General features: G+C 42.3%; 1 protein-coding gene across 2 annotated transcripts in view; it reads right to left on the reverse strand.

The window, feature by feature from the left end:
* Positions 1–26,950, reverse strand: part of SLIT3 (slit guidance ligand 3) — a 471,830-nt gene that overhangs the window by 44,753 nt on the left and 400,127 nt on the right. For both annotated transcript variants that reach the window (XM_041397819.1, XM_041397817.1), the window contains exons 27-29: positions 26,067–26,191; positions 10,529–10,626; positions 4,347–4,486 (exon numbers count right to left, since the gene is read on the reverse strand). In XM_041397819.1, the coding sequence (XP_041253753.1) occupies positions 4,347–4,486; positions 10,529–10,626; positions 26,067–26,191 (363 nt within the window). The remainder of the gene's footprint in view (positions 1–4,346; positions 4,487–10,528; positions 10,627–26,066; positions 26,192–26,950) is intronic.

Consider the following 26,950-nt stretch of genomic DNA (forward strand, 5'->3'; position numbering starts at 1 on the left):
ATTGTCCTGGAGGAATTACATGTTTATAATTCAGCTTCAGGATTAAAATAACCAGTTGGGCACAGGAAAAAGCAGACATCAGCTGACAATTAAAGCCATCAGGACTTTGCTACACAGCATGAGTATTGGTTTGGCTATTTAAACACAGGCAACAAATATTGAAAATATTTAAGAATGGTGAGGAAACCTGGTGATGGTGGGTATGGGTTTGAAGCTTTCTTAGGCATTCAGCTGTCTGCCTCCTCTCAGCTTTGTCTTCTTTAAGTTGCATTTACTACTTCATGGAATCCATTTGTAATTCCACATTGTTTTAAAGTTAATAGATGGAAAAGAACTAGGAAGGAGGCTATTGTGTGAGCGTGGGCTGCTTTTTGGTGTGGGCTTTTTCTTTTTTTAAATGAAAGTGAAATGGTGCTGGAGTGTGGGAAATTCCTTCCTCAGCAGACACTTAACAAATTGGCCATTTTTCATCTACTCTGAGTCGGGGGAAAGACTGTCAAAGAATTTTAAAAGAAAACACTGCAAAATCTTATTAATTGAAGAAAGATTTTTGGCCTTCATTTTTCCAACCAATGAAAGCAAAATTCATGCATCATAATTTGGGATATTGTTCCCTAAAAAGGCTATAACAAGTAAAACCAGGCAAACAGCAGATAGAGCAGGAACACACTAAGGTATGGAAAAAACCAAAGTCTGGATACTGTGACTCTGTCAATAGTCAAAATTTTCAACACATTCATTTTTAATTTGTATTTCATTTAGGAACATAAGATTTACAATCATGATTTAACCATTGCTCAACTTAGCCAAGGGGGACCCTAACTATTTCTTACAGAACAACACACAGACACACTCTTGGATCTTCTTCCCTGCATTCAGACTGTTTTCTGTATTACAGCATACATTTGTTCTATAAATGCAGAGTTTACTGAAATATCACTGCCCTGTTACCAGCACTGTGACATCCAAGAGCACAGGGGTGATGAGGAATTCAGGCTCCCTGCTTGGCAGGGGAGAAAAGCAGGAATCTGCAAGAACTGAGCTGGGCACCTCTAAGCTCCGGTTACTGCAAACATCCCAGGCTGTCAGTGCAGAAACAGCTCCAGTGCAAGACAGACCTGACTGAACATGGGGGTTAACTACAGCTGAGAAATCCCATTTGTACATAGAACCCACAACTCTTGCAAAATTACACTGATATAAATGGATGGTCTGGATTTGTTCAGCCACAAAACCCAGCCAGTCAACCTTTCAAAGAAATTTCTACTTTCCATACAAATGTTGTTGAGGAAAAAAAGAAAAAAAACCCCACCTTACTCTGTCTACTACTTGTTAACAACAGAACTAAGGATAATATTTAGGTACAACATAAAGAGATATCACCTACATTTTCTGTCCTGCTAGACACAGTCTGGCTGTGCATGTTTGTGCCCTTTCAGGCACTGAGAGGTCATTGTCCCCCAGAATACTTCACAGGGAAACTGCTTCCCTGGACTGTACACGCCTGCCTTTCTCTGCTCAAAGAAAGAGATCAAATCCATACACCCGGCTAAGCCGGAGCACACACAGTTTGGTAACACAACATTTAGCACCAGAGAAAGGCAGGTACCTCAATACACAGTTCTGAGCACAGGAATAAGCACTCCTGAGCCCTGGAGAGAACTGCTTTCTCTCTGAACTCTTGGCCTTCATACTCTGTGCAATACTGAACTCGTCTGCACCTACCTTTTCTTTGTTGTTTTTAATAGATACTGCCATAGCAGTGTCAGATATTCCTTCAGTACAAAAAGGTTCATCTAAGAGAATATACCTAGAGATGCCCTGGGTGTCACTGGAGACTTCAGTCAAACTCTTTGGCCAGCAGCTCCCTCTCTTTCCAGGTCAGCCACACAAACCATTTCAAGGTGTGCTTTCATGACTTCCCTCTGTGCTTCCATGGCGTTTCCACCACTTTTGTTCAGTCAGCTGAGAAACTTCACATGATGCCCCGTTTCTTGTGGTTGGATTCAACTCATAAGGACCCTCAAAGCCATTGCTCAGGTTTGCTTGGCTTGTGTGTACTTTTGTTTGGCTGATGGCTTCAATTCTTCCAGCCATTTCATGCTGCTCCCTGCCCTGCTCTGAGGCCAGGGGTAGCTCTGAGGGACATTTCAGCCCAGCCAGTTGCACCGCAGTCAGTCCTGCCAGGGGACTGATCAGGTTTGATGAAATAACCCCCTCCAAAATGTAGGTAAAGCAGGTTAAGGCAATTCCGGGATCACAGTTCACCAAACTCTTCCTATTTTAAGCTACATTAACTATTTCAACTCTTCAGATTCTAATTTAAGCAACACTCCTATTTTTGCAACCTTTTTCTCCTATGATTCATATTGTATTTTCTGGAAGTATTTCCTTATTTTCTTCAATAATTTTTTTTCCCAATTGTAACCAAGCTTATTGCCTGCACCATGATAGCACATGCTTATTGTGTGATTGTATATTACCCCCATGACAACAGTGACCTCTGGTATTTGACAAACTCCTGCTAATCAACAGAGGCACAGCACAGACAACATTCAGGTTAAAAAAACAAAAACAAAAAAAAAAAACAAACAAACAAAAACCAACAAAGTCTGCAATCAACAAAACAAAACCCACTGGAAGTTGAGTAAAAATATTTCAAAACTGATTCTGACTATCACATGAGTTCCCTAGACATTATCCAGATGGCCATTTGAGAAGAAATCCCAATCTAGTTTTTTCCTACCTTTATTGTCTGGAAAAAAAAAATCTGCAATAATCTTGTGGAAAGTGTATTTGCATATATGCTGGATTCAGTTCCTTACTGGATATGTTTTTTCTTGGCTGGTCAAATCCATATCCTGTTGTAAATGTAAAGACTCTGCCTCCTTGCACTGAGTTCTGTTAGAAACCACCCAAGAGTAGCTGACATAAATAGTGCACAAGTAAGCACAATGGGCTCAACATCCTACAAGCAAAATTCTTTACTTTGCTAAGCTGAATTTTTTTTTTTAGGTTTTGGCAGAAATATCATTTTAGAGACCCAATAAATGTACATTTGAGTCATAAGGCTTTTCTCAGCTGAAGATTTACCATGGGCCTCCTTTGTATCAGCCACAAAAGTATTTTAAGAGTTTGGAAATTCTAGAAGCTTTCCTCCTGCCTTACTCAGGCACTCAAGCTTGATCCTCATTAAATCTCTTAACATGTAATATATTCCAGCCTACAAGAAGCCCTTCATTGCTTCTCCATACCCCATTTCAAAGGCTGGAGCAGGAGCTCCTGCAGGTGTTTCCTCACCCTCCATGCTGAGCCAGGTGGGCTGGGCTGTGTGAATGAGTCCATGGAATGCTCCAGAATGCCTTGAGCAAAACAATTTTTAGATTCCATTTAGGAGAGTCTCTGCTCTCTGTCTTAGGTTGGAAATGGTTGTGCGTATTCTGTTCCTGCTTGTGAAGCAGTTCTCTGCTGTTCTTTGGGCAGTTTTCTTATGGTGTTTTGTATTACTGCACTGTTTTGGGGGTTTTTTGGGCTTTTTTTTTTTTTTTTTAATTTTCTCACGAATAAAGAACTGTTATTCCTGCTCCCGAGTATCTTTGCCTGAAAGCCCCTTAATTTCAAAATTATAACAATTGGGAGGGAGGGGGTTTACATTTTCCATTTCAGAGGAGGCTCCTGCCTTCCTTAGCAGACACCTGTCTTTTCAAACCAAGCCACTCCTGCAGGCAGAAGGTTTAGGAGGGAATTTATCTGCAATGCAGGACAGTACTGGAGACACTCATCCCATTCCTGACTCCATCACCAAGCCCTGTGACCACAGACCAGCAGCTGCCCCTGCTCCCTGACCTGGCTCACACTGAAGACAACACCAGAGCCTGCAGCCTCTTACAGAGCCTTTGCTCAGCCAGCTGTGAAATGGAGATCAGGAATTTAGCAGCACATTGTCAGGCTCACTGTGTGTAACACATGCAGAGCTCTGAGACCTCAGGTGAAAGCCATGCCCCCTAAGCCAAGGTTTTCCAAGGTTCAGGACAGGTGTATATGAGGCTCAGTACTGAGAATGTGCACACTGAAGTAGACACTTCTCTGATCCTTTAAATACTGTTTTTTAATGTATTTTACAATGAGGCATCAGTATTTTGACTCAGACAGTGGCCATGTTTGTGAGAACATACATTGCAATATTAGTACAATTAACATTTTTCCAGAAAGAGATTCGGATTGTTTAGAAGGGGACTAGATTTTCAGTTAACTATATGCTCATGCACTAAATAAACATTAATTTGGACCCTTCCCTTCAGGCACTCCTCATGGATTCCTGTTCTCTGGTTGTGGCCCTTTCTTACCTGTGTAATTAGGAGGGCAGAGACACACATAGTTGTTGATCCCATCCACACATGTAGAGTTGTTCTCACAGTCATTATCTTCACAGTCATCTGGGTTTATTTCACACCTCTCCCCCTCATACCCAAGAAGACAAGAGCAGCTTTGGATAAAGAAAAACAAAAAGAAATGTTAGCTTGGATCTAAAGGGACAGGAGGTTTGAGGTATAAAACTGAAATGAAAACATATAAAAGTCAGCTGGAGCCAAATTCACTGCTGCTGTGAGGCATAGAGCAATTTAACCCCAAGTGTTTGGTGACAGATGCAGTCTGATGGCTCCTGGGGTCATGTAATTATTTACATGAGACAAAAGTCATCCTCAGGAGCCAGCCTCTGCCATGCTCCCTTTGCTTGCTTTATTGGTAACTCTGGCCCTTAGCTGAAGCAACTCCAGCGCAGGAGAGTAAACATTCATCACAACATTCAAATCCTTGGCCTCCCTGTTAATGTTTTTGTGAGAACGTGGACATCTGCCTGCTGAGGACTGCACAGTCACAGGACAGCTTGGCAGCTCTTAGATACCTCGGTCTCTTCAAAGAACAGCAGCTTGAGTCGAGTTTACAGACATGAGCATTTTCTTCTCATTACTGCTTTGTCATTTGTCCAAACAAGAAATGTTTGGGAATGATTGCTTTTACAAGTGCTGTAAGATTTCAGCTCCCTCAACAGCTATTTGGAGAAGAGCTGATGATGCCCAGATAATTCAACTAAAACACAGACCATGGCACGGCTAGTAATGGTTCTGTGAGGATGCGGACACTAGTGAAGAATAATTGCACTAGACATTTTATCTCACGGGAGTGTAATGTATGGTCCCTAGAGAGAAGACAGAAAACTAAATGGCTGAAGAATGGCTTGATTTTTTTTCAATCTCCGTTTCCTCTCTAGATCTAGAAGCTACAGTTACAAACAGAATCTTTATATTTTAAACTATCTGTAAGTGATGAAGAGGTGGAGGGCAGAGTTTCCTAAAAGAGAGTCTAAAACCAGGAGTTAAGTGCTCCAGTAATATCAGGGACTTCTGAGAAGCCAGCAATGATATTTGACATGTCAGTTTTGAAGTGCCAGCATTGCTGTTCAGTAGTCACAGAAAGAGCTGTTTGCAGTCCCAGTCCAAACTACACATTCACTCTGCTGTTCATTTCCTTTCTTATGCAGGCTCTGGTGGCAGAAAAGAAACTGAACAAATAAAAAGCACCACTGATTGATGAGGATGAAAACCAGAAAGCACTACAGCAGTCACACTAATTGCCATCCACTGCTTTTGGAAACCAGGAGGATTTCCAAGGCAGACATAGCTGCAGGGTGCTGTTTCCAGCTCTGACAGACAAAGAGGACCTGAGGTGGTTATCCTGCTTTATGCAGGAGATGGGGAAAACCCTGGAGAAAAAGGAGCTCTTCAGTATCCATGAAGAAAGCTGCAGGACTTTGCCTTCCCTTCCTGCTGTGTGCCACAGCCTGAGCAGAGTGCAGAGCTCCCAAGGGAGTGATGGCACAAAGCTCTGCATCCACCCTCAGTAGTCCCAGGCTGGATCATGAGGGCTGGGTTGGATTCCTCATGAGGTGCAATCTCAGAAAGGAGTAATAAAGAGGAGAAAAAATGGGAAGGGAATGTGTCTAGAGCCACCAAAAGAGGAAGATCTCACAGATGGGTATAGAAGAGGCACACTGGTCACATTCAGAGTCATCTTTATTCTGCAGGGACCATCCACAGGTCATGAGGGTTAGAAAACCTTCACCATGAATAACCAAAACTAAACTGCTCCAATAAATCTGATTTAGGGCACAATAAATCAATAAGGAATATTTTATTTTCCTGTCTCAAGCTCATTATTGCTAATAAAACATGTCCTCTTGCTGACCCAGAGCCAGAGGATCACAGGAGGCAGAAAGAAGAGCTGGCACACCATCTTTTGTGGCAATGCAAGTGTCAGGGAGGGGGTTAAAGACATCAATTAAATACAGTGATACATTCATCATGTCTTGATTTTTGGTTACAAAACCCCATTTTCAGGGGTTTATAACTCAGTCATAAAAATATGCTCCAGGCTGCAACTTGGAAAACAAGGTCTCAGTTTGGGAACAGAAATTTTTGTCTCCATTTAAAGAAAAGCAACAAGAGTGGCTTTGTGCTGGTGATTTTTTATGTGAACATAACACCATTTTCCTTCCACAAAAGGATTGGGACAGCTTGGATGTATGCAATTAAAAATGACATTATTAAACACTATCACAGTAATGGTTCACAGTGCAGATACCATTAGTAACAATTCATTTGGGATTGTTAACATAAATTGCTCAGTATTAGGACACATTCCATACTCAGGGAAATGTCAGAATAATTGATGACATTTGGCTACTGGTCCTTATGTAGTATAGGGAGTCTTTACATTATTGCTTATGTACAATTCTTGATTGTGATTTGCATTCAAATGTACCAGATATGAGGCCTGAAATGAAAAGATAAAACATACAACTTGGGACCTGGATTGAAGCACATGTTGAAAGAATTGCAGTTTGGGACTGTTTGTATGTACTATCCCAGAAAAAGCTTAGAAGAAAAATGAAGTCTGCTGAGTGACTGGAAGGTCATCAAACTTGGGTTCCAGCTGACCGAGGGAGAAAATTAATTCCAGAGACAATGATGAAAACTGCAGTGACTCAGTAGTGAAGCAGTGTGAGACAGCATTTCATGTGGATGCTGGAAACAATGGAGCCATGCAGGAAACAACTGTTTCCTAAGTTGCTGTGTTTTAATAAAAGTCCAAATTCCCTATTCCTCCTGTTCAGGAACTGGCATTGTATTTTCCTATAAAGAATTACATAACATCCCATTATCCTCATGAAGTTTCAAGGGAGCACAAATTGCAACACTTTGGGGTAAACTATTGGACCCAAAGCATTTTGGAAGTTTTTTTCCAAACTGGCAATTTTTAAAGGTTACTGTACTAGATTTTTTAAATAAACTCTAATGAAACAATTGAGCATCTGTTTATTAAAACAGATATCCATACAGTGTGTCAAGTTTCAAAAAAAATTAGCTTTTAAATAGATATAGTAAATTCTTTCAGGAATATTACAATTTCATGGTAAAGATGCCTTTTATGTCTAGATCCCAATGGAGTAGCCTGAAAGTCTGGAAGTGCAATATTTTTCCTTGAACTACGCAGAATTAACACTAGGCAGTTAATCAGTTCCAGGATTTTACATTTATGAGGGCACTTACAGTTTGTGGAAAATGCTAAAAAAAGCTATCTGGGAACCGGAGGGAATTTTATATGGAGAAAAGTTAAAATAACCCAGAGCCTTTGTGTCCCAGAACCGCAGGTTAGCAGAGATCAGCTGCTGCCTGTGTGCACCAGAGATGACAGCTCTGCTTCTGCCAAAGCCTCCCTTGCACACGTGCTGAACCACCAGGACCTGTCTCACTGGCCATCTCTTTCATCAGCCTTAATAAGTGACTTTTTGGGCAACCTTTTGTCAAGGCAGGCACAGATTAGGTTAGAACGAGCAATTCAAAGGGAGGAAGAACTTCACATTTCCACCCCTCTGAGCCACACCGTGTCACTTATCTATTTCTCAACACAGAGGTCGCCCCTACTTGAAGGAAGAGAATATGAAAATGACTCAGGACTGAAAAAGTGCAAGGGTAAAAGAGGATGGAGTAACTGCAGCTGAACCTTTGCCCTTGGCTGTCCCACCAGGATCTGCCATTCGAGCAAACCTGAGTGCCCCAGGCCCCTGCTGCTGACAGTCCTTGTGGGCACTAGGCACAGCGGGGGTGTTGGGCTGGAATCTCAGTCATAACTAAGAGCTTCCTGTCTTTGGGGGGAACATCATCATCTTCGCATTATTTCAAATGGTAATTTTTTTGTATAAGGCCACAGAAACTTGAGAGTTAAAAAGCTTGGCATTTCACAGGGAGAGAACTTTGGCTTAAGTTTCCTTTTTACAAGAGTAAAGATTTGACAAGTTTGGCAGCAGGGCTTGTGTATGAATATATTTCCCTAGAGAAAAGAATATACAGAAGATATAATTTCTTTTACAGGCCACACAACAAAAAAATCCAGGGAGGCCTCTCATGAAAACGTTTCTGACATCCGCTTCCTCACAGCACATAACGTAGGGCAGCGTTTTCCCATCCTGGTGAACACAATTTATATGCACATAACTCTGACTGCTGCCATCCACTGGAGGGATTTCCCACCAAAAAACCCCAACCCAACCAAGTTCAATCTCAGAAGCATTTTGTGTCTTCCTTGTCACAGACTGTTCCATCTCCACACCACCTTTCCCTAAGCCGTGGTAAAGCTCCACAGTCCTGCAGAGCCACAGAGGTTATGGAGTGACTGAATGACGAACAAGGAGAAAATGGAGCAATGCATATGCTGAACATTCAATTTGATTCAGCAGGGTTTTGATGAGATATGGTTTTATGTGTCTTTTATTAGACCAACTGAAACTATATAAATAACTATAAAAAGCAGAACCCTTGCCTAAAAAGCCTCGAATGTTGTTCAGCAGCAAAACCACCCCTGCGGTTTTATAAAGGATCTCAAAAACAATGCTCATTTGGAACTGAAGCAAAGCCTCTGAAATTGTAAAATTCATTCAATTCATGAGAGAAATGCAGAAGTAGCTCTCAAATCAGGTCATTCAAAACTCTTTATCTGCTATCACAGAACAAAACAAAAATGCTAAAGAAAAACCCAGTCCAAAAGATATGTTGAAGGTCTCATTCTAGTATTATGGATATTATAAAATGTTTTACTACTGCATTTTTGCTATCAGATATATTTTTGAAAAATGGGTACTGAGTGACAAACTCCAGATATTCTAAAATGGTGCAGTTTTACATTGGCACAAGCAGGAGAAAGCTTGAGTGACCACAAAGGAAAGTGAAGTCCACCAGACCATTAATTCTCTCAAGCAGAAACTGAACGTGAACTTTTACTCCAAAAACTGCTGGGCATGCTAAAATCTGAATCAAGAGGAGGTAGATCAGATCAGGAGAGTGGTTTCACCAGAATATACGGAGTCTGTCAAGCATCAGGACCACTTGGACGTGCTGTGACCTGCTGAGCCTCCCCCTCCTCTCCCACCACCATGGCCCTGCTGACACATCTTGACTCAGGAGACTCCTCTGCTCTGCTCAGGGGCTGCCACAGGTGCTCCAGCTGAGCCCTGAGCTGCCCCTCATGGAGATGGGACCATGTCTGCTCCTGTTCTCCACTCTGGAAACCTCCTGCTGCTGTTGATTAGAGAGCCTGGCAGTGTCACTTCATCCCCATCAACCTGTGCTTTTCCACTGTAATATCACCAGTGTCCTGTCCTGTGATGTGCTGTATCTGCTTCTGGAAGCTGAGAATTCTTGAGGGTGGGCACTGAGAGAAGCACTGGGGCATTTCTTCTGTTTACTGCTTCTTATTTTGCAATAAACAGCGTAAACATGGAGGAGCAAATGTATGAAAATTCTAGCAGCTCTTTTTTAAAAAGAAACTTTCTATCAACTTGAATGACAACGAGTGACCAAAGCCTCAAACTTGTATTTTCTTAGCTGTGAAGCAGTGCCTGCAGCAGCGCAGATCTCCCAGCCATCTCATTAAAATTTCTGGACTTCTCTCAGAGTATCCCCACCTATGCTACATCTTTGTTATATGGGCAAACAGAAATCCACAATATCCATCTGCAGAGGTTATTCTCTTGCAGGCACAATGCTTAAGATGTGGCAATCTCCCCATGCTTTTTAATTGTTTCTTTAAAGCTTGTTTGTCTGCAAGATTCTTCAGTATGAAAACATTTTGGATCTGGCTGTCAAGCAACAGATGCTTACTTTACAAATACAAAAACAGCTTAGATGTGAGCCTGAAATGCCCCAAGGAAAATTAGGATACAGATAACACAATGCAGAACATAGAGACTGCTCAAAAGCTCTTAAATGTATATTGCATTATGAGGAAATAAGGAGGCCTGTTTCACAGGAAATGATATGTCACACCAAGGAAACCAAAGCAATAGTTTAGTATGGCAAATAGAAATGCCACATGCAGCAGTTTCTATAAAGTAGCCAGTACAGTTCATTAATGCAAAGCAGAAACACATTAACTTTTATCATCTCATTTTAAATGAACTTTGTGCTACTACCTGAATCCATCTTTATTTGCCTCTGTGAGGTGGCAGGTCCCTCCATTCTGACATGGATTCTGAATGCAGGAATTAATGGGCACACTGCAGTCTCGACCCTATTTGGGAAAATTCAAAAGAAACAATGTTAGTAAGACTCATGTTATCTTAGTGTGTCTTGTTCCTTCACTCTACTTGTGGCACCACTTACACAAGGTCTGTGGTCTTCAGACCCACAACATCACCTAATGTTCTTTATTGATTATCAGATTTATTCATGACTTCAGTGAGAATTTGGCAGGACAACTGCTTTATCCAACGGGACTGGTGGGTATCTCAGTATCACTTCAGGTTCAAGACTGTAATGAAGTCTTTCACTAGAGTGTTTTAAGGAAACAGCTTGTTTCACCATCATTCTAACACACTTTAATGTTAGTTACAATAAAAAGAATGACTCAGGACCAAAGGTAAGCAGAAGGCCACACACAGTGAGCACAAGCCCATGTGGAGTCAGCACTCACCAACTGCATTTACCAGGCACTCAGTTAAACCCTGCAAGAGCACATGCTGCTCGTTACCAGAGTCAGAACCCACGGGGGAGAGCCCTTTGTGTGCTGGGAGCTGAGCTTGAATTTCTACACACAACACACCAAGATTTCATCATTGACTGAGTTCCATTCTTTAAGATTGCCCTTAAGAAAATTTCAGAACCTCAGTTCTAACAGAACCTCACCAGCATAAGCAACCTCCACTGCTACTGACTTTAACTTCTTTTTCAAGGCACAAACATATGTCTCTGCTCATTATATTCTGCTGCTAAGGACACGCTATTTGTAAAACTGGCAAATGCATTGAAGAGCTTGGTTTTGCTTTTTGGTTACTGACACAGCAGGGTGGAGTAAAGCCACCCAAAAGCCTCAATACTCAAAGGATCTGAGCAATCACAAGCAGTTAAAGAGATCACTCTGCTCTTCCTGCTGAAGATCCTGCTAGCAGTGGATCTCTGCTCATCTGCTGGAAAGCTCATAGATTACTTCAGTCAAGAGGAGAAAAATATCTTGGCAGATACAATAATTCAGTCCAGGTAGCTGGTTTTTTGTCTTAATTTGTCTCTAGAGTGCTTATCTTGAAATTGGTGCAATTTTGAGCCTAACCAAGGCACAAAAAACCCAAATCAGCTTATGAGTGTGAACTTTAGTAAAGGGTTCAATTGGTCTGGTCTGTCCACTCCTGTTGCTTGGCTCTTGCTCACACATCCTGTGGGTCAGTCCTCCAAATACCACTGAAAACTTCAGTACTTTGCAACAGGCAGGATATGTGGCCATTGTGAAGAACAGAGAAGTCATTGTCAAGAAGTGAGACACACTGATTATTACAGAATCACTAGGCTGGAAAAGACTTACGGGATCAAACCCAACCTTTGGCTGATCACCACCGTGACAACCAGACCAGAGCACCGAGTGCCACCCCCAGCTCTTTCTTGAGCACCTTCAGAAATCATCACTCCATCCTCTTCCTAGGCAGCCCATTCCAATGCCTAGCAACCATTTCAGTAAATAATTTTTTCCTGATAATCCAGCCTGAACCCTCCCTGGCACAGCTTGAGGCCTTCTCCTCGTCCTATTGCCAGATGCCTGGGAGCAGAGCCTGACCCCCACCTGGCTGCACCCTCCTGTCAGGGACTTGTGGAGAGGGAGAAGGTCCCCCCTGAGCCTCCTTTTCTCCAGGATGGGTCCCCCAGATCCCTCAGCCACTCCTTGGGACTGTCCAGACCCTTTCCAGGCTCTGTTCCCTTCTCTGGACATGCTCCAGCCCCTCAGTGTCTTGCAGTGATGGTGGCCAGAGCTGGACAGAGCACTCGAGGTGTGGCCTCACCAGTGCTGAGTACAGGGGGACAATCACTGTCCTGGTCTTGCTGGTCACCCTGTTTCTGGTACAAGCCACATACCACTGGCCTTCCAGCCCATCTGGGCACATGGGGTCATGTTCAGTCTCTGGGGACCAGCACCTCCTGGTTCTTTCCTGCCTGGCAGCTTTCCAGCCCCTCTGCCCTCAGCCTGGAGCTGCAGAGGTTGTTGTGCCCCAAGGACAGGCCCCAGAACTTGACTTTATTGAACCTCATACTGTTGGCCTCCAGCTATATGTATGTATATACATATCTTATACTTTTTATAGTATAATTTCATCCAACACCACAGAGGAGCTTTGTTAACAAAGCTGTATTTCCTGAGGCTCTGTCACCAGCATTCCCCAGAGTGAGGAGACGCAGCTTTGCATTTTAAAATTCCGTCAAATACAAGGAAAGAGGGACAGACTTCTCCACGGCTGTATTAGAAAAGAAACACTTCCAAAGGCCACCAGAGAGCCCTGGCCACCGTGCCTGGCTGTGAGTTCATCCCAGCGCAGCAGGGCCCGCAGCATGCACGGCGCTCACGAGAGGCCTGGCACAGAGGCTTTCTGCTCCATCCGTGCTCCGTGTGCCAAGCAGCCTGTCCTTCTCCATTTGAAATCCTCAGTCCCCAACTGTCTCAGGCAAGGATTGGGATGGTGCCGAGGGAAGCTCACGCAGGTTTTATTTTGGCACCGTGTGACCCGCAGCGCTTTGCGGATGCGAGCCGTGGAACGGTGACACTGATCCGCTCCCACCCCGCTCCAGCGCTGCCCATCCCTCGTCCATCTGTGCCCCGAGTCCTGGCTCTTCACCGCCTTCTTGTAGTGAAGCTGGAAGCTGTTGGCTTTTTATAGTTTTCCTGTATATTGTTTTGATTGTTATATAGGTACTTCACTAACATCAGCTACTTCTACTCCTTACAAACTCTTCACCCCTGTATCATTAAAATATTAAACCCTTGGCAGCCAAGCAGAGCAAGCAGCAAAGCATCTGTTTTTCTGAAGGTTTTTGTCACAGTTGAACACCATATAAAACAGGCCCATCACTTCCACTATAATTACTCAGGTTAATTTGAATGTTCTTGTAAAAATTTAATAAAGATAAATGTTAAAATGAGAGCAAGATCCTTTCAGACTCTTGCACTGGCACATGAAGTTTCGCATGACAAATTCTGCTCTCATTTCTGTACTGAACATGGCTCAATTACTGGCTTCTTGGGCCCCAGGCAGCATGGAAACCCATTAGAATGTGCTGCTGAACCAGACAACTGCAACAATGAGTTGCTATGTAGCTTTAAGAAAATCAGAGTCTCACTGACTCAGTTTACTCATTGTAATAAATGGGCAAACAACATTTAATCCTTCTCCGAGGATTATCTTCTCAAAGCTGACTTTATCAATAGCACAAAACAAGTACAACTTCTCTGACAAGGAAGTTCCCTGGAAAACAAGGAACTCTGAGAGGAGAGAAGCTGCAGAAAATAGTGGTACTAATAAATCTACAGCAAAGCAAGGCCATTTTATTTCTGAATGAGACTGTCACCACCCAGAAGAGCCTAAAGACATTCTAGAAACATCTTTCAAATGAATAATGCAATTCTCCAGTCTCAATTTACCGTAAGACTTCTTACTGGAAAAATGGAATTGCTGTCAAGCATCACTAAAATTAATTTATCTGTGAGTTGGGAAATACTCTTGAGTTACATTGCCTGGAAATAACTATTGTTACAAAGGAGAATATTGTCTACTTGCTTCAAGACTAAAGAGCCTTTTAATGAGGTCTGAAGCAGAAACAGAGGTGCAGACTTGTTTCAAGGACAGGCAAGAAGATAGGACTGTCTCAGCAATTCACAGAAAGAGGATGAAGGTCCCTCTGTGTGCAGTATTTTACTTCTAGAGCTTTTGCAGGATACAATAAATTTTTGTCTAGTCTGATAGGAAGGCATCAGATCCAAAACACTTTTATATATTTTCTCTCATTTTCTTTTGGTAGTGGAAAGGTTTAGGCATTGAAACAGGAAATTTCTGCAACTTATTATAAGACTTATGTCAGAGTCCAGCTGTTCTTTTAAAGCTGAAGTATCTCAGCTAGTCCAGACTTTATCTGGGCTGCTCCAGCTCCATGCTTCAGTGAATGAGAACAGAACTATTCACCATAGCTAGAAAGAGTCAGTTTTTTGTTTCAAATTACCTGTACTGGGCATTATTGCATCTACAAGTTGTTCCTCAGCACTGCTGTGCCAAATTCCAACTTTTACAAGGATCCAATACTGGGAACATTATATCATGATCAATAAAACACCCAATAACAAGTAGCAAAACCTAATAAGAACCCTCAGCAGGAAGAAGAAGGGATAACACAGTCAAAAAAAAGCACTCATTTGCCTTACCACTGTTTCAACCACTGCAATTATTTTTTCAATTAATTTTCAAGATCAGTATTGTCTGTGTAGACCAAGAGTTTCATTCATACCCACATGGCAGAGGTTTGAAGTCTGTCCATCCCAATGTGACCCTTCTCCTGTTTTTATCAGCAGTGGGCACAGATAAGGGGTGGCAGCACAGAGCTCACCACAGGCAGAAGGTGGGAACCTCCTGGTGCATAAAACCATCACTGCTGACTGCAGGAGACACAGGGCCCAGGCAGCCAGGGAGACACCTGCAGACAGGCAGGAATCTATCCAACCTCACTGCTTTGTGAACAGGGAGACCTCTCTGCAGATAATTACAGCCCTGCTCAATGACTACAGTGTTTCACAGCATGCTGGAAAAATGAGCGCTACAACAGAAATACCAAAGTTTATTCGACTTGTTAACAACATACAATGTGCTCATAATAAATTTTAGTTAGATGGTGTATGTGGAGAACAGATGGTAGCATTCATGTGTTTAGCAAAAATACTAAATGAAGACAAATATAGTTGATAGAGACTTTAAATTAAGAACTAGGAAATTTTCATAAACAACTTAATTATCAAGGTCTAAATACAGCTAAAGCTTTTAGGGAAAACAGACAAAATTACATCTACAAAGACACTGTATTGCACACTCTGTCCTTTACATTCCTAATTGTGGGAGTAATGCAACCACATCCAACTCAGTCTCACAAACATTTAAACACTTGTCTTATGGGTTTCCCGGTCAGAAGTTAATGAGAAACCATTACATTAAGGGAAAAGGCTTACTAAATCTTCCACTTCATGACAGGCTGGAAGGAAAATGCTAGAAGGAAAATGCCCAGGAAAATAAGTGAGAAGAACACTGTGTTCCATGAGCATACCCAGGAATGTTATTCCAACCTACAAGTATCTGCCAACTTTAACTTTTTGACCTCCTAATCCTGGGAAATGAAGAATAAATGGACACTTGCAGCCGCTTTGTTGAGCTGTGCTCTGCTCCCACAGAGCATGGCAAGGATTTTATCATTTTCTGAATTATTCTGATCTAGGTTGATGGGCACACTTGAGTGTTGCTACACCTGGATGTGCCAGTGGGACCTGCCCTTAAATTCAGGCCTGAAAGGTCCAACAGCAGAGGGAAGGGCTAAATGTGGTGTGCAACAGTGATTTCCTGATGCTTTGTATGAAAAAAAAATGAGATGGGACAGGACAAGAGGTAAGGAGAGGGGGAAAAACCCAGAAGCAGTAGAAGACACAGACACCCAGCACAGAAAGAGAATTCAGTTTGAACTTTTGAATGCAGCTTTTTCCCTTGAGTTTTACTTCTTTCATGCTTAGTAAAGTGAGAACTTTTATCAAAGGTTTTCCTGAAGCTGTGCCATGCAGCTATCCAATAAGGTATAAACTGATGCTAATTTTGACCTAATAGCATTTTTTACCAGTGACTTCTTTCACCACCTGAAACCTTTATCCCTCTGCCAAAAATAGTCAAAATTAGAGGGTAAATTGAAATTTTCCAGGGCATGAAGGGAATGTGATGTCTCATGAACAAAGTTTTATCACATAAACTTCAATTCCACTAGAAAATTGAGCTGAGAAAAAAGAATGAGGCATTCCGCAGTTTTTTCTGTAATAAACACATTTAGCAGCCATAAATACAAAGAAGAAACAAGAAGAATTTTGCATAATTGACCGAGGAAACACGATACCATAAATTCAGCCTCACAGCCAACACGCTAAGTTACAAGATTGGTTGGAAAAATTCTCTCAAGTTCTATTCATGGTTGTATATTTCAGAGCCTTTCAAGGCAGGGATACCCAGTATTTGCTATAATGGGACCATAAAAAGAAGCTTTACATGTACTGCAAGGCTGACAGCAGCTCTACCTGCAGCATGAGGGACTTGATGGATCCCTGCAAACACAGCTTGGGGAAGGGAATGCTACCAAATAATTAGAGATGTTGTCAAATGTGTGAAGAATGGAACTGACTTCCAAATATAAAATTTATTTAAAATCTTTTAAAGGAAAGGCTAAACAGCACAGCATTGGGAAGGGGTGTTATTTTACCAGCGAGGCCATTTGAAACTGATATTCGGATACATGCAAACATCTGACACCGGGCTATCACACACAGCAATGTGAAACTCTTCAGCAGATCCAGGTGATACTGTTTTCCTTGCTTGTGCTCTTTCTGGCCACGGACACAGTGGCTAAGCCTCAATCTGGAAAAGATGTATCTGATGCTCGTTGGCAAGGTCAAACAACCAGAAGAGCTGGCAAGGCCCACGTCAGATCCATCTGCTCAGGCATATATACAAATTATTTGGCAAGGCATGGAAAATATCACAGCGATTTTGGATCAGACTGCTTTCAGATTGCCAGGTGGAAGTTGAGAGATTTTGATCATCTGTTGTTCACAAAAATCTTGTCACTCCTCCTTCTGAACACAGACCTTGCTACAGAGACCCACACCTCGGGGACGAATCCCCACTCGCACTGGGGGTGAATTACTTCTTTCTCTCCACTCACCCATCCCAATGGGTTAATAAAAATGTGCCTTCTGAGGACTGCTGTTCAGAAGCCATTTAATTTAATATGAAAAAACAATTTATTTCATCCACCTCTAATTTGGAATAAAAGTTTTTTTAATACAAATCCAAATTTACCTAGAACAATCTGAATTATTTTTTCAGTTCAGCATCTCTGTTTATACAGGTATACTTACACTGACACATCCATACTACAACAGAGTTGCCTACTGTTCATAAACATGAGAAATATTATTTGCTAAATGGCACAGAAAGCAGGTTATGAAGAGACCCTGATATTGTTCTTGTGCTGTCCCTCCCATCACTCAGCTGATTCAGATTCCTCTGCAAATTTTCTCAGTGTTACTATCAGAAGTAAAAATGCAGACAATATTTAAAGCCCACTATACAGTTATGTCCTATGCCAGTCTAGCTTCATCTGGCATCTGATTAAACAATAATTGGCCATGGCAGCAGCACTTCTTAGTGACTTCCTTGTCCTTGTTAATAAATCACAATTGTCAATTTATAGCAAATTAGGCAAACTCTGCTCTCTTAAGCCTCATTTTATTTCAATCAGAAAGATTTATGACCCTCCAGGGTATAATACACCTTCCATTACCTCTCCAGCTAGTAATCAAGAATATGCCTGTCAAAGTCAAAGTGCAAGGATTCATCATATTATTTTTTAAAAACTCTGGTTCTTTTCCTATGAGTATGGAATTTAATTCTCTGTGGACATTTGAGGTTTATTTTGTAATTATATTAATTACCATGCAAATCCTGATTGCCCTTCCAAACCTCTCCTTACATAGGCACTTTGCGTTTCAATGTTCTTTTAGGCTTTTAATCAATGACAGGAGATATGTCATTAATCCATCATGAGTCAATTCACACAGCACATATCTGAAATGAGTCCAGAGCACCAGACTGGATGGGACAGGTGCTCTAGAGCTTCCAAGGTTACAACTGACTGATCCAGACCATTGTGTGAACATTTTGGGAGATGCAGAAGAAAATTAGGGACACTGAAAATAGTTAATTTTGCTGAGGGTTGACTCTATACATGAAATACAACTTGATATATTTGATGTAAATCCAACACTGAATATTTCCTATGTAGTCTCTAATTAAACCAGTATTCATGAATGAGAAGAGTGGTTTTAGTACCTTCAAAATACTTAAGTGCCTATATATTTTAAAGTATATTTTGCAATGACAATAAAACTTTCCCTTTCAGGCTATCAAAAGTTAGTGCCTCTTTTTCAATGTGACCTCTGTAGAGAAAGTTATAAAGACTGGACATTTATATAGATAACAAAAACACTATCAATATGATTTAGGAAATAGAAATATCATTGTTGTATTTTAGATTAACTATGCCTAATGCTTAAGCTACTGAACAGCCTGCCTATAGAGGAGCACTCATTATAAACAGAAACCCAATGAAGCCTAACATGAGGCAGAGATTATGTGATTAAAAAATCTCTCCAAAAAGCTCACTGGGTTTCTGAAATAAATAGAGCTAAGGATGCTGGAAGAGTCCCAGTCCCTTGGAAGAACCTACTGTTGGCACATCCCTGTTTGTTAGGGATGCAGGCATTTGGTTTGCAGCAGCAGCTCTTTGCTGATAAAAGGTCTCCCCCTGAAATACACACTATTTCAGCAGAAATGTCACTGTAATCTATTTTGCTTGTGGAAGATGTGCAGAGCTTCCCTGCAAGGTTTCCCAGCTCAGAGACACCAGCAGTCCTTTGTGAAATCAATCTGATCGTGGGCTGGACTGGCAGGTAACCCAGGCAGGCAGCAGTGATTTCACAATCAAACGTGCACATGAGTTTTTCAGAGTACTGAACAAGTGAAGCATGCCCACTGTGTGAGGCAAGAGCACAATATTTATTTCAGAGCTTCTCAGCAGTGTGAGGAGGGGACCCCAGGGACCACAGGGGTCAGAGAGCTTTGGGACAACCTTACCTGCAGTGCTTGTGCACTTGCCCTACACACTAATCTAATCCCAATCTAATTCCCAAATGAGTCTGGCATTGGATCATTTCTATTAACAGCAGGGGCTTCACTCTTCTTTTCATCTTAGCCTGCTTATAGCAACTTCATCAATTCCATCATCTCCAAAGGAAAGGAGAAAATAAGGCAATCAACCTCCCAGGACAATCTCTGCTCATGTTCTTGGACAACAAAAGAAACCCAAAAGCCATTTTATCCAGTACACTCAGAGCCAAGAAAGCCTCAAGGATAACAGATGACAGAAAATCACAAGGAAATTTACAATAAGGATTTTCAGCTGTGGCCAACTACGTCAACTGGTTCAATCATGCAGAAATGGTGGGATGCAGAAAATTAAGATCTGGTTAAACAGGACTTGATTAAGCAGATTTATAGGAACCAGCAATCACCTGAAAGGCAGAAAAACCACAGAAGAAGAAAAATTTTTATTTAGTGTAACAGGACCAGGCAAACATAAGAACAAGAGCCTGAAATTCAGACTAAATGCCAATAAAAACTTCTCCTTTACCCTGAGAAAAGAAAGATTGGATGTCTGGTCACTCATTTAGAACTAGACCAGGAAAACAGTAGTAAAACCACAGTGAGGGGGAATAATCCACACTGACAAGAGAATGAATGTGTCAGTGCCCACCTGTGGGTGCAGCTCCCCATCCCTGAACTGCACCAACACAGGGAATGCCTGAAGCTGCTCAACATCTGCTTTCTTGCTGGCCTAACAAAAATCAAAATACTTCTTCAGAGCTGGCTTTATTGTTAAGAGCCCTCATTAGGGCCTGCCACACTACATGAGTGGGTTTTTACAGGGCCTGTGGTGGGTGTGTTCCTGCCTCGATGCCTTCAGCCAGCAACTGGGGCAGTAATCCCTCCCTAAGCCTTTCATTTTATGCTCTTCTACATGTAATTCTCTGTTTTCTTTACACCTACTACAACAGAAAGGGCAAAAAGCAGGTAGCACAAGTCTGTCTGCTGCATGGCAAATTTTACAGAATAAGCATATGGAAGAAAATACTGTGATTTCTGAATTTTTTTTCTGCTCCACGAGATTTATATGAAATTATAACCACTTACTGCTTACACTGGTGTTTGCCCTAAAAATCCACACATAAATACAGATTTACTCATTTTATGTGGGCACCCATTACCTCTCATCCCTACAGGCTTTCTCTTTTATTTTACTATGAGTGGAAAATGCTTCTTCAACACTCATTAATAAGAATTTTCAGTATGGTTAAAGTGATCAAACAGAAATAAAACACCCCAGATCACATGAACACACACTCCAGGAGAATTTATTAGAATGAAAGTTCAAGGCAGAACCACCTCACACAAACAGCATTTTGCTGCACTGATTTTTTCTACATGAAACCTTGGCACTGAGCTGAGCTTCCAGTGCCTGTCCCCTGACCCTGACACTGGGAGAGAAGAGAGGCCAGGGCAGAGCAACATGTGGAGGTAGAGAGAGGAGTTTGCTCTCCTGGCTCGTGTGGATGAGGCTGCTCAGAGCCCCTTCCAGCTTCTTCTCCCTTTGCAGCTCCAGCTTGGGGATTAATTTGTGTGCTGAAGGATGCACATGGGGTGTTGCAATGTATTCACAAGGGTTAGGCCATAGTGTGCACCAGCCAGCCTGCTTCTGAGTTTGTTAGCAAAGCCTCAAGAATTCGTCAAGATTATTGAAACATAAATGGTGCTAAATTAAGAAAGAAAAGGCTGAGAAACCGAATACCAAGACAGCAATAACTGGATAACAGAGGACTGTGAAACACCTGGACCGTAACCAGTCATTACTCCAAGAAATGCAGGCAGAAAATGAGTGAACAAGACAAAGGCACCAATTAAGAAGTGTGTACTTATTAGCTTGCAGAATGTATAAATATGTGTGTAATGTAAACAATGAACAGCTTCTGCTTAATCATACTAGTCAGCTCTTCAGGAGTCCTAAATTTCCCACAATAATGGGGACCCACGTGTGTGTTAACAGAGCCAAGGAAACACAAGCACAGAGCTACATCTGCACACGGGATCAGCCTGACAAACCAGGCACAGCTAAAGCCAAACTCTACACTGGGCTACAGCCACTCAACCCCACCCAAGTCAGCATCACTGAGAAACTGCCCCGTTGGAATAGTCTCTGTGTGGCCCCAGGAGAGCACACACCACCACAGCCACGCTGAGCTCTGTGCTGAATCCTCCCCAGGCTGCCCCTACTGCAGGGCTCTCCCACATTATTTGTGTAAGGCTGCAGAACCTCGCCGTGGTGAAGTGCAAATTGATTTAAATAAATCAACAGCAAATTTCCCCTGCACAGGCAGGACATTGCACCCCAGGAGCCAGGGGTGCAGCCAGGGCAGCACCTGTGGCATGGGGACACTGCTGAGAAAACCTCCTGTCAGCCTCGGGCTGAGCAGCCACAGCTCCTGCTCAGCTGCACTGACCCCCTCAAGTGCCGGCACAGAATTTTAATCAGTGCATAACATGGGATTTGTGTGAATCCCCCATTTCCCAGAGACATCCTGCTCTGGGACTCTCCACTTCTAAACTTGTTTCCAGGGACAAAAACCAGGCGTGGGGGATGGGGAGGGGGAAGAGCCAAATTCCTAGCAGAAATTTGGAGCCAGCTTCCTCACTAAATATCATTCTGGCTTCACTGTAATGCCTCCCACCACAAGAGTCTGGCTGCAAAGAATGCTGTCTCTCCAAAGCCCAAGAGCTTTACCCAGGATTTTTCCAATTGTATCTGTCATTCTGGATGATTGGTGAAATTACTTGAACCCTTAAGACACCGCAGGTCTGCAAGAAAAGTCAGGACAGGCTGAACTCAAGAGGGAGGTGAATAGATTTGGATAAAATTTAGAGCCACAGCCATCATCAGCATCTGGTGCCTGGAGTGTGGGATGTGCCAATTTTACCTATCTTCACTTTCCATTTCAGACAGCTTTCAGTGCCAGCAGAACCCAGAGGTGACAAACATCTGCATTCCAGCAGCTCTGGCTCCTTTACCTGAGCAATCAGAGAGGCTGCGGACATTCCTAGGCAGGCACTGCACTTCCTGTTCTGGGTTGGCAATGTTCTTTCAATTCAGGCAAAACAAAAATGTATTTTAGACTATTTCCCCTGTTCTACAATAATTCTATTTGAAAGAAAGCAAATTATTCTTTATTTTTTACTACTTCAATTTTAAGAAAAAGTAAGTATAAAAGACAAAAATCAGCCAAAAAAACTCCAAAAGGGCATATTCAGAATAAAGCAATGACAAAATACATGGAGTGTTGGTTTCACTCACCTTAGTTTTTCCTACAGTTATTCAAGTGAAGTTTTTTCCAATGACTTATTGATTGCAAGTTTGATTAATCTCTTGAATTCCAACACCCATGGAATCAGTTTTGCAATATCAGTGGGAATACTTACAAGCCACACACTCGACAGAATCAATGAACTGGTAGGTTCCTGTTATCTATTTCCCAGCCCCAGCTGCACTCAGTGCCTTTTGCAGGTGGCCAGTAGCATTTCCAGCAGGAGAAAGCTCCATCTCTCCACTTACAATCAGACTTTACAATCTAAACCACACATATTATTTAAATCATCATTCAAAGAATGCTATGGAGAAGAGAAAAAAAAAAACAAAACAAGAACAACCCACTGGAAAATGACCCCTATGCCTGTGTTTAATATGAAAACATGAGTCTTACAACATGGAGAGCCAGCTCCTGCCAGCACTGGTGGCACCCTGGAGCTCCTGCCAGATACTGGAGGTGCCATACCCCACTCCTTGGGGCTTTCTCCCCAAAGTACAGCCACAACAGCACTGTGTCAGCCACGCTTTATCTCCAACAAGCACTTTCATCACCCATTTTAAGGAAAGAGCAGCAGCAAAGATCATTATCAGCTCAGCCTTGCCCGTTCCTGAGTGAGCAATCTCTGTTTCTGTCCTCATCAAACACCCCTGGGGCCTTCCAGCCTCGCAGCTCAGGTGGTCCATGACTTATCTCACTTTGAGTTTACCCAAACCATCAAGGGCAGCACTAAGATTGCTAAAAGCCCCACAAAGTATACATTCAATAGCAAAAACATACATGAAAAGTAAGAGATGGAACCGTCATCAGTGTGACAGTGAAAACCAGCCCACAGGCTTTGGGGAATGCAGTTAACTGGGGGAATGTCCTGATCCATCAGGCACCACTCTGGCAGCTGGTAACTGAGGTGACTTTCTGCCCTGTGTTTTTCTGCAGGCTGGCATGAGCACAGAAACCCCAGAAAGCCTCATGTAATGCCTGTCCCCTCACAGGGAACATTACAAAGCTGTCAGCTTAAATTTGGAAAAAGGGTGGGTTTTTCACTTTATTGATGCACTCTTCCACAGAGGATTTTTTTAAAATCTACATCAAACAAGGAAAAACAAATGCTGAGAGGGCAGATTTAGGGCAATTTATCAAGGTCTGGGAAATAGCTTCCAGATGGATGGAGCTGTTTGGTGCTGGCTGGTGAGAAGGAAGCAAGGTATTGTTATTGAATTAGCATGAATCTCTGGTGGAGAACTGCGTGGTAGATAGAGTGTTCCTTTCATATGGTTTGCATTTGGACCTGTCATATTTCATTTTTATTCAAAAACCTGTGGTAAAGACACACAGTTCTTTTTTTGCTTATTCAATTTCCACCAATTCTCCCTGAACTGTTAGCCAGTATTTTTAAACCCAGCTCCAAGTGCCATGCCTGCTCTGATTGCTCTTTGCCATGCTTGGCTGGCAGCTTGGTGCTTACAAGCTCACAGTGGTTTTGGGCTTTGCATTCACACACTGATGTCACCTGAGAAAGTGTGTGAGAGAGGAGAAAAGCTGCATGCTCTGTGAGATGTTTAAACTGAGTCACATCAAGTGTTTACCAAAACCCCTTCAAGGAAAATGATGAATCCTGGGGTTTCATGCACACTAAAACACGCTGATAAACTGCAGGATTATTCTGGATTTTTCTTTTTAATAAATCTTCCCTTCATAAACATGACTTTTAGCAATATCAATGCATCCATACCAGTAACTTTCTATCTAATCTATCCCAGTGAATAAGGAATACTGCAAAAAGCCAAAAGAACAACCAGCAAACAAAAATCTAAGGGCAAAAAAGAGAAGATATGCTCGTAACATATTTTTACTTAGAATAACCTGGATACCTGCTCCAAGATACATGTCTTACAGAGTAAGGTATATGCAAAGACTTATGTGTTCACCTGCTAGCTCTGAAACAATTTGCTTTTCAAGTTCCCACCTGAAGAATTCAACACAATTTATGTTAAAAATGGAATTTAAATGACCATTTTCTTACAGACCTGAGCAGATAAACAGCTTGCTATCAAGTAGTTGCAAGTTGTTACCAAGTTGGATTCTTTTCAAAACGATTTTTGACAATACAGTCTTTTAAATCCTAGCAAAGTTTCTGGTTGATATGCCAATGGGTAGAAAGGTTTCTAATGACAGGAAATTTCCAATGCCTTTTTCAATTATTTAGGAGAACTGTTATTATTCTTGACTAGGGGCACTAGGGTGAAATAGAAGAAATAAGCTTTATATTTTCCCTTTCCCAATGTTTCTGTCAATTACTCTGGGATGCATCCTAGGAAAACAGAGAAGGGAAATGGTGATATAATCAGAACCAATTAATTCCTAAATCCTACCTGAACCGTAACACACAGATACTTGCGCTTGCTTCCACATGAATGTCTGGTTTTGCCCTCCTTTTTTCCCCTGTAATTCTTATTACTCTGTGTTTTATGAGCATCTGTTTCAACTGACCAGGACTGTAGGAAGTATCCAAAGAGGCCAATAATAAAATCCCAATCTGTAGGATGCAGCCTCCGTTGGCCATAGCACCTGAAACCCCCCAGGCTGTGAACAGATCATATGCCTCATTTATCACTTACACATAATCCTTCAGCTACTGACTCCTGAGCTAGATTTCCAGCTACATCTGCTCTGGGACAGTGCCCTGGTGTCCTGGAGCTCTCACAGTGCAGGGTGAACAAGGGGCGTTATCCATCACTGCTGAAGAAACTGCTTTACTCAATGACCCTTTCCATATTTCCCACTGCGTTATCAGGAAGCCCACAATGACTGGAATCCACAGGATTCATATTTGCAGATCCTTCTGTGGACATCAGTGCTCTGAATTCAGGGCCAGCTGATTTAGGGGTTGTGTCTGATCAGGGGTCACCCTTCTGCTCATCAGCCTGTGATGGTGGGTGTAAACTACCAGGTGTCAACATTCTGTCACCATGGACCAACCTGGCCCTGAATTGTCATTGGAACCGCCTTCCCTTTGTCTGGGAGCTATGAAATGGTGATCTGGTTGCTGGCAGAAAACAAGAAACGAAAAGGAGGATAAAACCAACTTGGCATTTTATATGGATATCTACATCCCAGAATCAGAGAATGCCCACGACTGGAAGGGACCTCTGGAGACTCAACAGCCCAACCACCCAGCTCAAAACAGGAGCAACCAGAGCAAGTTTCTCAGGATGATCTGTGTAGTCACAGCACAAAGCAAAGCCCTTCCAAGTGCACAGGATGAAATTTGTGGCAGGGCACAGCTGAAAAGTCACACAAAACCTGCTTGAGCAAGGAACTTTGGAGCCCAGTGCTTGTAATATTAACTTCTCACAGCACAACCATTAAAGAACCACAAGTGATGGGGAGCAGCTCCTTGCTCCTCATGTAGTTATTTGGAGTCATACCTTGAAACCAAAAGGGCAGGTGCACTGGTAGAGCTCCACGGGGTCACTGCTGCACGTCCCGTTGTTCTTACAGGGGCTGGAGAGGCAGGGGTTGCACTTGGACACCACACTGAGATCCACTGGCTCTGCAGAGGCACACACAGAGCGTTAGCAGAGAGCTGGACTGCAGAATTAACACCTCCCATGCACACACAGCCATCTTCCCCAAGCACTGGCACAAATGCTCATGCTGCAGGTGCACTGCACGACACCACGGGATTCCCAGGGATCAGAGAGGCTTTAAGTGCTTAAATCAAGTGCTAGGCAAGTCTCAATGATGCTCATATTCTCCTGAAGATGCAAACATATGCTCTGAAAAAAGCATGTTGGGAACCTCCAGGGAGTGGGTTATATATATATACGGCTTTCAGCAATTTTTCCTGTTCTCAGTTCTGGAAATCCTGCAACAGCAACCCCAGGGAACTGCAACCTGACATTTCTATGGCTGATAACAAGAATGAAAGTGCAGATGCAACAACATAAATAAAAACCATATACAAGGCAGATTTAGTTAGAAGCTTATGGGAATATTTAGGTGCAAAGTGCTCTACCATCCTTAATTTTAGCAGAGTTTGAAACTTATTTTCTTCCCTTTCTGCCCAGAAGAATGATCAACACTGACCTATCTCAGCAAAGTGCAATAAAACCAAATACGCAAATATGTAAATGTATGCAAGTAAATAACATGAGCATATTTAAACCATCTAAAATCCTTCATATTTGTAGCAAAAATCTTCCAGCGAAGTAGTGAAGTTTGTAGGTGAGCAGGAAAACAAACACAGACTAAAACAACACTAATTACATTTGGGGTCCCAAGTCAATCAATATTTTCTGGTTGAGATTTT

This window comes from Onychostruthus taczanowskii, unplaced genomic scaffold (assembly GCF_017590055.1).
Source record: "Onychostruthus taczanowskii isolate IOZ18803 unplaced genomic scaffold, ASM1759005v1 scaffold14, whole genome shotgun sequence".
Lineage (NCBI taxonomy): Eukaryota > Metazoa > Chordata > Aves > Passeriformes > Passeridae > Onychostruthus > Onychostruthus taczanowskii.